This window comes from Saccopteryx leptura, chromosome 3, assembly GCF_036850995.1.
Source record: "Saccopteryx leptura isolate mSacLep1 chromosome 3, mSacLep1_pri_phased_curated, whole genome shotgun sequence".
Lineage (NCBI taxonomy): Eukaryota > Metazoa > Chordata > Mammalia > Chiroptera > Emballonuridae > Saccopteryx > Saccopteryx leptura.
In genome coordinates, this window is record NC_089505.1 from 13,822,375 (window position 1) to 13,834,983 (window position 12,609).

At 41.7% G+C, this 12,609-nt stretch overlaps 1 protein-coding gene and 1 non-coding gene across 2 annotated transcripts; one reads left to right on the forward strand and one right to left on the reverse strand.

The window, feature by feature from the left end:
• Positions 1-375: 375 nt before the first annotated feature.
• Positions 376-12,324, forward strand: FBXO5 (F-box protein 5). The gene is made up of 5 exons (XM_066372966.1): positions 376-1,364; positions 6,502-7,210; positions 8,186-8,276; positions 9,517-9,696; positions 11,320-12,324. The coding sequence occupies exons 1-5, from the start codon at positions 1,268-1,270 to the stop codon at positions 11,569-11,571; spliced, it is 1,329 nt and encodes a 442-aa protein (XP_066229063.1). The 5' UTR covers positions 376-1,267; the 3' UTR covers positions 11,572-12,324.
• Positions 3,922-3,997, reverse strand: TRNAV-AAC (transfer RNA valine (anticodon AAC)). Its single transcript has one exon. It is a non-coding gene; the product is annotated as a tRNA-Val (tRNA).
• Positions 12,325-12,609: the final 285 nt, after the last annotated feature.

Genomic DNA, 12,609 nt, shown 5'->3' on the forward strand with positions numbered 1-12,609 from the left:
GGGCTGCTGTGATAGTGGCCCTAGCCGTGGCCACTGGCTTTACAGGGAGTTTATATGCTGTGGCTTCACTGCACTAGGCCTAGAGCTGAGTCCAGGGGCTGCGCTGTCGCTGCTCAAGTGCACATTAATAATACATAATTAATACAGTACAATTTGTCGTCGAAGCCTTAACAATTCCATCCATTCCTCCAACTAGAAAAATCCATTCCCTTGACGAGGGGCCCCAGCCTCAGGGGGTGGAGACTGGAATTCCCACGGCAGGGCATTTGATTTATTTGTGAGTAGGACTACTGTCTGTTGTGCTTGGCCCTTGAAGAAAGAAGCGAAATAAACCCAGGAGAGTAGATTCAGATTTAATGAATTCTAAGGCCCGTACAAAATAATGATGGCAGGCGAACTTGGGTTAAAAGTACTAACTATGCTCGGTGACACCCTCGTACCCACCGGAAGGACCCAGGCGGTCCGGGCTCCCGTGCTCCCGCCACCACGTCAGCGGGACCAGGTGTGCGCGCCAGGAGGAAGGCGGACCCACCCACCGCCGCTGGTTCCTCCCATCCCTCTCGGAGAATCGCGGGGGTCCTCAGCGCGCAAGCGCCAACCCGCCAACTCTGCAGCTACCGCCCGCCAAAAGCGCCTGCGCAAATGCATTGGGCCGGAGGAGGGGCGAAACTAGGAGGCAGAGAGGAGCGCGCCTAAACCCTAGAGAGGCGGGCTGAGTCGGGTGGAGGGGGGAGGGTCGCTGCTCACCAATCTCCGGCCTATGAGATGATCCGAGAAAGTCGGCTACCCTTTGTACCCATCGGGGATCTTCAGAGAGAAGCCGGAGCTGTCTTCAAGATGAAACCGGGAGGCCGGTACCCGCAGCCGATGGAAGCTGGGCGAGTGGGCGCATGCGTGGTAGGCTCCCTCCACGTGTGGCTGAGCCACGGCCTCCCCGCGCTCCGAGGCCCCGCCTCCGGCTCCGCCCCCCGCCTTAGCATCCTTCCGGACGCTGGAGCCAGCCAGGAGGAGCGAGGATAGGCCTCGCTGCCGGCCCCGCCTCGGCATCCTCCCATTGGGCATGGGTGAGAGCGTTCCCTCCCACCGCCTTCCCATTGGGGCGCGCGTGCGGGCAATGCGCCCCTATTGGGCCGTGCGGATTTGGGCACCAAATTCAAAGATTTTAAAAGTACCAGCTGGCGCCTTTTAGAAGATAGCGTTCTGTGAGGCTGGCGGTCGGCTCCTCTCCGGCAGCATCTGGCCACTCACCTGAGGAGCACCCCCTGGCATGAGCCGGCGCGCCCGCAGCTGCTCCCCGCGTCCCCTGCCCAGCCGCTGCCGCTGCAGCGCCGTGACAGCTCCGAGGCAGCCTCGTCCCTCGGACAGTGAGTGAGAGGAGAGGGCTCCAGGGGTGCGGGTTCCAGGGACGGTGCATGCGGGGTGGGGGAGCGGGTACCTGCGAGCACGCTGGGGCCGGGAGGGAGGAGGCTGCGGCCCCGGGGAGGGCGGCCGGGCCCTGCCTGCTCTGCCCTGCCGGACCGGGACCGGGACCGGAGCCGACCCCGGGGCAGGCGGGGCGGGCGGAGGCCCCTAGGGCGCCCTTCTGCCCCTGGGCGCTGCGTCGCCCTCCCGCCGGGCTGGAACGGGCGCCACAGGCCCCCTCCCCCGTCCCCAGCGCACCTGGGCCCGGCGCGGCGGGCGGCCCCCGGGCCACGGCCGGGAGCCCGAGCCCCGCTCCCTGCGCCCCTTCCCTGTCGAGCCCGCAGCCCCGGATCGCGCGCGGGGCCCGGGGTTTCCGCCAGCTCGGCCCTGCTGGCGGGCGCGGGAGATCTCGCCCGCGGTTCCCTCCCGCCTCCTCGTGGGGCCCGCGCCCTCGGGGCCGCCGGCTGACCCCCAGCAGTTCCAGGGTCCCCCTCGCTCCCGCCAAATGCGAGGACCCCCTGCATCGAGCCAACACTGCTGGGACCACCGAACCAAACAAAAACGTTTAGTTTTCCTTTTTTTCCCTTTTACCCAGTGCCTCAGTCCCAAGGCCTGTAGTCAGGGGAGAGGGGAGGAAAAAGTGTTTGCCCCAACCGTGAATTTACCCACATTTAGCTGATTTTGTGAGAACTGAAGGATTGGGTTTTTTTAAACCTGTGCCCCTGAAGCACTCGAGTTTTATTCCAAAATTGGATAGAATGAAAGGCATTCAGATAAACGCTTATTTTTGTCTTCTTTGTTGCTGTCTATAAAAGACATGTAAATGCATTTATTTAAATTCAGAAATTAGCAAAAAAATTTAAAATTAGCAATTTGATATTGTAATATTTGGTAATTTCTGGAAGTTACCCATTTCTTTAGAAAAGGAATCTGGATGACTTGAGGGGAAGAAACACTTAGTTTTTACAGGTAACATCTATTTCTGTAAGAAATTCTGAAGCTTGATGGCTTTAAGAAGGTTTTTTAAAATCAATTTTAGTTGTCTCTTTACCACCATGCTCTTAAAGAAAATCCTCTTCCAATCCTCTTAATTTTTTTTCTGTTTATAAATTTGAGAAAATGAAATTTAAAATTGATTGCATTTCAATATTTTTGAAATTTCTCTTAGGGATTATGGCTGATAAATAGTTTATGGCGGCAAGCCTGGGGCTCTTACATTTTTAAAGAAACAGCCACACCTAATGTTGGGCACATGGTTATCTTAAAAGTATTGGAGATTATAGAACTTAATTATGAATAGTTGTAAAGGTTTTTAAATACTGGAGTCCATTTTAACTAAAGTGTCAGATCTACATTGAAAAGTTAAATAGGCTATCCTTTACAGTTAACTAGTAATAATGCCTTTTTCATGATTGGGCTGTAAATGAGAGGTTTAAAAAATGCAGTATGTTGATATCTATCTACTCCATGAGGTAGATATTAATATAGCCATATTAGACTAATTGAATGTTCTAGCCACAAATGGTAGCCAAAAGGCTGAGCAAAGATTTTCATTTGAAATTGAATCTTATTCCTAGGAAAAGTACTTAATGTTCTAAAATACATACATCCATTTGGAGTGTATTTTGCTACTTTTAAAATGTTCATGATACACAGGACAAGAAATATAAAGTGATTTGGCTTACAAATGTGATAAATATGCTATAGATTCTGTTAATTAGACCATATGTAACAGGGATTCTGTCATGAGTTTAGGCCAGTTTTATTTTCTCATACCCATTTTATAGATGAGGAGAGAGTTAGTTTCCCGTTTTCCCCAAATTTGCAAATGACATTTTATACCTTATACATTCAAAACTTAAACCCAAGGGTATTTCTTACTCCACTTTCATCATCCGCATCCAATACCTCAGCAAGCTCTATTGACTTTTGACTATTTACCCTCCTAAATAGATCTCATATCTGTTCAATCATCTTTATTTCCACTGTAGTCATCAAGTCTTAAGTACCCAACTCTTCAATTCTGTGATACACATTTCTAACTAGTCGCCCTGTTTCCACTTGTACTTTCTTTCCTACAATCCGTTCTCCACAGCTGCCATGAATTTTTAAAAATGTAAGCCAAATATCTCTATTTAGAACCCTTCAAAGCTTTTATTACACAATAAATAAAAGTCCATTGTAACCTAAAAATCCTATAGACTATTGTGCTTTTCCAGCTTTACCTTTCTTTTTTGTATTTTTCCATAGTTAGAAGAGGGGAGACAGAGAAACAGACTCCCACATGCACCCGACTGGGATCCATCTGGCATGCCCACCAGGAGGCGATGCTCTGCCCATCTGGGGCATTGCTCCGTTGTGGCTGGAGCCATCCTCAGCGCCTGAGGCTGAGGCCATGGAGTCTTCCTCAGTGCCTGGGCCAACTTTGCTCCAATGGAGCCTTGTCTGCTGGAGGAGAAGAGAGAGAGAGATAAAAGAGAGGGGGGAAGTTTGGAGAAGCAGATGGCCGCCTCTCCTTTGTGCCCTGGCTGGGAATCGAACCCAGGACTTCCACACGTTGGGCTGATGCTCTACCACTGAGCCAACCAACTAGGGCCTCCAACTTTACTTTTCAATCACCTAGCTCACTAAGTTACACACCTACAGAACTTTCTCTTCTTTGACTACTCAACACTTGTCCCTGCTTCCAATATTCACCTCTGTGTGGAGTGCTCCCAGATTTTCACAAGGCTTCAGATCTCCTAATGTCACTTCCAAAAGATTATGGATTAATTTCTCCCACTCTACACCATGTCACTAAGTGGGCATTGAATGAATGAACAAATCTGCAGAACTAGCCTCTGAACTGTCATAGGTCTCATTTAAAGGTCATGAAACCATATAATATTTTTCCTCTTTCTGAATATTCAGATCAATTACCTAAATACATATATGTTTTCCCATATTGTCTGGGGATATTTGGCTTTGTCATTGGAAAGCACTGAACTAGTTGAAAGATCAGGAAATAGCCTTTTTTTCACATAAAAGTAGTTCTTAATCTTTATTTAGCAGTATTGTTAAAATACACGACATAATTTGACATTTTAAAACTAAATTTACAACTAGCATTCAGATTTTGGAACCGATAAAATGAACTGAAATTTTGTGGAGAAATAACCACTTTCAGGGTTATTTCTGGAACAGGGAAAGTACAAAATGAGCCTGCAGTATCTTGTGCCAGAAAGTAAGGGATACTGCAAAAAAAGAGAAAATAATGGAAGTATGTCAAATGGACATGAACTTACAGAGGTCAAAGCAGGAACAATGGAGCAACGATATAAATAACATAGCATTGGATTATAACCCAAAGCCCACGAGTCTGAACATGTGTATATATTTACACGTATATGCACACATACATACTTTCATCTCACTTTCCAGACAAGATAGTGGAAAGACTGGATTTACATTGGAGAACAGTACTCTGTCCATCTTAACTACTGTAAAATCTTGGACAAGTTACTTAGCTGAGCTTCAGGTGTCTTCATTTATAAAAATAAGGTAATACTTCTCCATTCTACCTCAAAAGGTGAGAACCAAGTGTTTGGAAACAATTTGGAAGTTTTAAACTTGTAAACAATAATAAGATGTTTGAATAATTAGTTGTACATTTAAAGAACCGTTCATATTCAAATGAAAGGGATTCTATAAGATAGGCTCTCAGTTACTGGGTTGTAAAGAAAAGCAGGAAAAGAATGCCTTAAGAGCTTCTGAAGTACAGTGTTAAGCCCTAAACAAAGTAAAACGTATGTCTTTGTAGGTGACTTCACTAGATGAAATGTGGTCATATATGAATCATTCTTAATCTTTACTTGATACAAAACTATCCCTTGGAGTAGTTTACTTTTTCTAAGTGAAAGAAAATCACTCAGTTTGGAGGTTAGCTTAAACATAAATTTTAGGGTTTAGTACAAGGTTTATTGGGGTCCTAGAGCACATACTAAGTCTTCCACTGTGTTGGTCATTTGGCACTTTGAAGAGGGTCTCTACCTACAAGGTTACTCTATCACTATATCCTTTGGTACTTTGGCATAGAGGTTTTGCTCTAAATAAAAATGGTAGAATTATTGTGGAAAGATTACCGATATTCAGTGTAGGCTAAACATACTGACTGGTATATACATTATAGGTCAGGATAAATTGTTAGTTACTTATGGTTGGCTGGCGGGGGGATAATAGATGGGGAGTACACTTGAAGAATAAATTATTCATGCACTCTGCCTTCAGTAATGCTAATTAGTTTTCTGGACCTGTTATTATATTCCTTCCCAGTATAGTGAGTGCCCTTGCTCACACTATCCTGTGAAAGCCTTTCCCAGCCTGTACTGCCTGACAAAATCCTACGCCTTTCAAGCAGTGGTTCTCAACTGAGTAGTACAGATTTTGCTGCCATCACCTTCCCACTCTCAACACTTGGCAGTAACTGGTAACTGGAGACAATTTTATATTGTCCTGCCTAGAGGTAGGGGCTTCTAATGGCATCAGATGGGAAAAGGCTGCTAAATATACAATAATGCACAAGACAGCCCCCAACAACAATGAATTGTCTGCAGATATTTATAAAAATATCCCTTTTTCACTATATTTTTACTGAATATAGACTAGGAGTCAAATGTAGTTATACAGATAGAGTGGCAAACTATTTTTGAAGTACTCCTTTAAGAATAAGGGATACAGCCTGACCTGTGGTGGTGCAGTGGATAAAGCGTCAACCTGGAACACAGGTCGCCGGTTTGAAACCCTGCACTTGTCTGGTCAAGGCACATATGGGAGTTGATGCTTCCTGCTCCTCCTCCCTTTCTCTCTCTCTCTTACTCTCCTCTCTAAAATGAATAAATTTTAAAAAATGTTTACTGATTAAAAAAAAAGAATAAGGGATACATATAAAGTAATATTTCTTAATATTGTCACATCTCTAATTAAACTTGTATAATTTCCTAGCTCCTTAGGCAATACACAGTGCTGAGAGGTGCAAAGTAATTAAATCTTACATCCCTATTTAAGAATTGAGGCTATGTTGAAATTCTGCTATTAAGTAAATATGTGATGCTCTTTTTATAGGTTGCAAAGAAGAAAGTTTCACTTTTTCTGTCAAAATGAAATGTGATTTTAACTACGATGATACTCATTCTGGACTTAAACTGGGCAAACCTGACGATAGTGGAAGACTAGGTTCCTGCACTTCTGCATGTTTGGAAGGTTCGTATAAAGACTGCATTAAAGACTATGAAACATTACCAGATCTTGGGTCACCCATTGTGAGCCCCAGGACTGTAGAACTTGAAACTGAGAGCAAGCCCTTGCATAATAAGGAGAATCAACATGTGCAACCTGTACGTAATAGTTCAAATGAAATAGAAGAACTAGAAACCAATGGACCTTATGAAGACAGTGGCTATTCTTCATTCTCCCAAAAAAGTGGCCTAGATGAACATGAAGAGCTTAGCCTTCCCCTCGAAGAAAATTTCAGTGACAGTCCACAATCTTGCCTGCTACGGATTCAAAGCCCAGACCAGTGTCCCAACAAAAACTTGCTTCCAGCTCTTCATTTTGCAAAAGTGCTTTGTTCAACATTAAAAAAGAATGCCAAACGAAATCCTAAAATAGACTGGGAGAAGCTGGAGTATGCTACAGATTTTAGACTACAGAATATAATTGGCAGAAAAATGGGCCTAGAATACGTAGATATTCTTAGTGAACTGTTTCGAAGGGGACTCAGACATCTCTTAGCAAATGTTTTAACACAGCTCAGCGATATGGACTTAATCAAGTAAGTGTTGGTGTTCTGAGCATATTCTATTAGTATTAGTGGTGATGAGCATGTTCATTAGATGGTTCAGCACCACTAGTTCCTGCAAAAACATTGGGAGTCTTTTGCATTGTTGTTTCACTGACAGTGATTTACCCGATTGCTACCTATGTGACACTAAGATGAAAGAAAGATCATTTTTAAAGTATGCATCTAGTTCAGTTATTTCAAATTTCATATTTATGCTAATAGGAAACTTATGTTAGATTTGGATGAAACTACAGCAACTCACAAATGGGTCTGATTATGATTATTACTTAGAAAGTAACTACCCTTTTTCCTTATTCCACCAGAGAAAATCAGGATGAGGTTACTATGAGAATTATGATGACTATATAAACTATTGGATTAGATTGTATTCAGCTCAACTGGGGTCATTATTTTTGAAAAAAATTTTACAAGTACTCTTTCCAAGTGTTACTTTATACTGGTCTTGATAAAAATATATAAAGTGAAACAGTTAAGTATTGTTATTGTTAGCTAGCCTCTTGAGGGATAATCAATATCACAAGTTGATTTTTACTAATAGCAGTGTGTCCTCAAGTACTCTGAAATTTGTCTACAGATTTTCCCAAGTAGCTAACATGGTGGCAGAGGTATACCAGTGGCCACCTGATGTTTGCAGATATTGTGAAAAAAATGAAGCACAAGTCAGTGGTTCTTAAGCCCGGATGTGCTCAGAATTACTCAATGGGGAGCTTTAAAATAAAATACGGAACTCTAGCTCCCATGTTACATCAATTAAACAAACTGAAATGACTATGTGTGAAGCATTCTTAGATCTTAAGTGCCCTGGGCAATTCTAATGTAAAGTCAGGTTTAATTAGCACCTCTAATAGGAACTTCCTTTTTTGCAGTGTTAATGTTCTGGTAATGCATTCATCTTAGCTCTTTATGATGCTTTAATTGTGTCCTTCATAATCATTACTTTTCCAGTGTGTCTAAAGTGAGCACAACTTGGAAGAAGATTCTAGAAGATGATAAGGGGACACTGCAGTCGTACAATAAAGCAATACAAAGAGTTACTGTAAGTCTTTGCAGTTAATGTTTTCATTTTAAAATATAAAAGCTAATGCTCTTTACCATTAGAAATAGGAGGTGAAATAGGAAAGATAATAGGTAATTGGAAGTTCTTCAAATTCAAAAACTTTTACTTTTATTAGCACTCATTCTAAAATTCAAGGTAAAGAGGAAGGAACTCCATCCCAATTTATTCCTAGAAATGGAATATCCAAAGGGATAAAAGGGAGAATTAATTAGTTCTCAGATAGTGTGACTTAATCATACAGCTAATCTAGGTTGCCATTGTGTGTGTGTTCAGTTACTAGATTATCAGTAAATTATGTACATACTGAAGATTAATATAGAAGGGAATCATTTACTTTAAAAATACTTCAAGCTGTAGCCTGACCAGGCAGTGGCACAGTGGATAAAGCGTCAGACTGGGATGCCAGTGACCCAGGTGTAAGACCCCGAGGTCACCAGCTTGAGCATGGGCTCATCTGGTTTGAGCAAAAGCTCGCCAGCTTGGACCCAAGGTCACTGGCTCGAGCAAGGGGTTGCTCGGTCTGCTGAAGGCCCGCGGTCAAGGCACATATGAGAAAGCAATCAATGAACAACTAGGGTGTCTCAATGCACAACAAAAAACTAATGATTGATGCTTCTCATCTCTCCGTTCCTCTGTCTGTCCCTGTCTATCCCTCTCTCTGACACTATCTCTGTTAAAAAAAAAAAAACACATCAAGCTCTATATATAATTAATTTCAGATCTGAGAGTTGACAGGCATAGGTCCAAATTTTGGTGCTAACTATCTGTTCTAGATTTTTATTGCTTTAATTCTCAAAGTTTAATTCCTTTATCAGTAAGCTGGGTTTAATGGTAATTTTTCTAATCTAAAAGGTAGTTTTGAATCTTCATGACACTGGATGCCATTTAATGTGACTATTGCCATCTACTGGCGGTGGGAAGAATAAGCTCTGGCAGTATATTGTAAATCATATCAAATGCTATGTAGATTAAGCGTGTCAAGTGCTCACATCTTCTGGCTTGTAATTTGTGTCAGTAACTTAGTTATTAGACTTTGAATGTCTTATGTGCACAGTTTTGTGTGGCTGTGTTTAAGCATATGTAGGTATAGTAAATGTACAGATAAACCCTTTACATTCTTATTTGCTCTTTTCTATGTATGCAAACATAATGAAAATGCCTGATTGTTGAGAATAAAGGAGAATATTTTCGTCATATTAAATTTTTTTTTTTTAATTAGGAAAAGAACGTTACATTTTCATCGCATGCTTCAACCAGAGAATATGTCACATTCAGAACCGCATTGGCTTCTATTCAAGAATCAGCAGCCCGGACTCCCTCCAGAAACGATGATCAAGGCAAGTTATCTAATCAAGCTGATGAGAAAAGTTCTTACAGTCGCCACAGTGAATTCTCTGAGGTAATATTTTGCTTGTCGTGTTTAAAGGATTCCTGGGGGAACTTTAAATTTAATCATAGCATAATTAGAACTATTAATAGAGACCTTATCTGCTTTCTCCTTCATTCTACTTTTAGAAATGTGGAAATCCAGAAACTGTAGCTCAACTAATAAACTGGGAAAGACCAGAGATAGCTTTGTGTGCTGAAAATAGTAGATACCATTTGGCCCTGTTTAAGACAGTTTAGTGAGGTTGAGATCTAATTTGTAAATACTAAGAAAATAATAAAAAAACTTTGATTTAAAAAAATCTTCTAAGACTGTTTAATGCTACATTCTGCAGTTGCCTTTCCTATCTGAGGAAGAGAGCTAGCAGACAAAGGTGAGGTCAGCTGCCAGAAATTTAAGGCATCCTGGTAGCCCTTCGAATCGTGGGCAATGTGTATTACTGAAGTTCTACTCACATGTGGACAATTTTGCAAGCTTAATTTTTAAAACAGGCCTGACTAGGCGGTGGCACAGTGGATGGAGCGGAGGACCCAGGTTCAAGACCCTGAGGTTGCCAGCCTTAGCGTGGGCTCATCTGGTTTGAGCAAAGCTCACCAGCTTGGACCCAAGGCCACTGGCTCGAGCAAGGGGTTACTTGGTCTGCTAAAGGCCCGTGGTCCAGGCACATATGAGAGAGCAATCAATGAACAACGAAAAACTGATGATTGATACTTCTCATTTCTCTCTGTTCCTGTCTGACTGTCCCTATCTATCCCTCTCTCTGACTCTCTTAAAAAAAAAAATTAAAACAGTAGTTCATGTTTTGAAATAATATGTTAACTGCCTCAGATGGTAGTCAATAAGTATAAATGTTATATAATTAAATTCAGTTTTCTTTGTTATGATTTAATGACTAATATAACATGTAAGTTTATTCAAAGAGCACTTACTGAGCATCTGCTATCTTACCGGCAGTGCATAGGTAAGAAAACCTGGTAACCTTCCTAGCCTTACAATCTAGAATGGAAGAGGGCTACATTTAAAAAAACACCATAGAGCCTGACCAGGTGGTGGCGCAGTGCATAGAGCATTGGACTGGGATGCAGAAGACCCAGGTTAGACAGCCCAAGGTTGCTGACTTGAGCAAGGGGTCACTGGGTCTGCTGTAGCCCCCCAGTCAAGGCACATATGAGAAAGCAATCAATGAACAACTAAGGTGCCACAATGAAGAATTGATTCTTCTCCTCTTTCTCCCTGCCTGCCTGTCCCTCTCTCTTGACTCTGTTTCTGTCAAAAAGGAAAGAAAAAAATATATAATATGGTAGGTACTTTAAGAAAAGATAAAACTAGAGGTAAAAGAGCCACCTCCTGAGTGACACTGGGAAGGCTTCAGAGAACAGGTGACCATGTAAGTTAGGCACTGATGTGTGGCATTCCGGAAGTAAAAGAACGTGGAAAGTAGCCCCGGAAAAGGGCTGCTGGACCAGCTAATGCGTGTACTGTCCTCGCCCTTGCACAGTAAGCTCCCTGAGGGCAGTTCCCTCATGTGCGACATGGTGCTTTCTATGTATATGGGGAGGGCATAGAGGTACCACTTGTTTTTCCTAAGTTATTGTTTGGTCTGTACTAAAATTTGCTTATGGATTTTCTTACTAGGTTGTCAAGACTTTGAAAAAGAATGAAAGCCTCAAAGCCTGTGTTCGCTGTAATTCACCTGCAAAATATGATTGCTATTTACAGCGAGCAGTCTGCAAACGAGAAGGCTGTGGGTTTGATTATTGTACAAGGTGTCTGTGTAATTATCACACCACCAAAGACTGTTTGAATGGCAAACCTCTGAAAGCCAGTTATAAAATGGGTCCTCTGCCTGGTACTAAGAAAAGCAAGAAGAATTTACGACGATTGTGATCTCATTAAATCTGTTATGATCCATGAAGTTTAGTTAGAAAATGTTAGATTTTAATTAAAAAAAAAAAAAAAAAGAAAGAATAAATGTATTGTGATTTTCAATCTTATGTTGAAATCAGTTAGTACATAAAAAATTTTTTTCACCTGCTAAGTGGATGCACAACCTCTTAAAATATTTTATAATGTGAAAAAGTTTAAAGGTCTTGGTATAAATCAGAATTTAAATATTTTAAGAAGAAAACCAGTTATTTGCTTCAGAGGTACATGAAGGGCCATGCGATTTTACCTAGACTGTCTTTCAGGGGTCTCCAAACTTTTTACACAGGGGGCCAGTTCACTGTCCCTCAGACCATTGGAGGGCTGCCAAATACAGTGGTCCTCTCACTGACCACCAATGAAAGAGGTGCCCCTTCCAGAAGTGCAGTAGGGGCTGGATAAATGGCCTCAGGGGGCCGCAGTTTGGGGACGCCTGATACCATCTGTTAACATTTGAGACATTTATTTGCCTTACCAAAGTACTACCTATTGAAATATCAACTTCAGGATTCTTAATTTAAATGTTTTGTCACCTTTTTTAACCTTTCAGTGTGTGTATTTCTAGGTGTCCTTTCTGAAATCCTGTTTGTTTTTTTATTTGTAATATCTGTCTGTGTTTTAATATTTTTGTACATAAATATTTTTGTATTTTTATGCAAAGATGAATATAACTTGTATATACATACATGTAGAAATAATTGTTTTTGTTATGAATAAAATCACAACTCTTAATAAATGTGAACTTTTATTTTGATAAACATCTTGAAATAGCTGAATTAGGAAGCTGTAGGAGACTACATTTGTGTATGTCTACTCATCTGGGCAGCTTCTTGGATTCCCAGACTCGACTCAGATCCCAGTTTTTTTCTCAGTCAAAGTATCTTAGTAGTTGTAGGGTGTGGTCTTAACATGCATCTCAAGATGATTCCGTACAAGAAGTTTATAAAACACACTTTGAGAAGTATTTAATATTATTTATCGCTACACCTGTTAGATTGTATG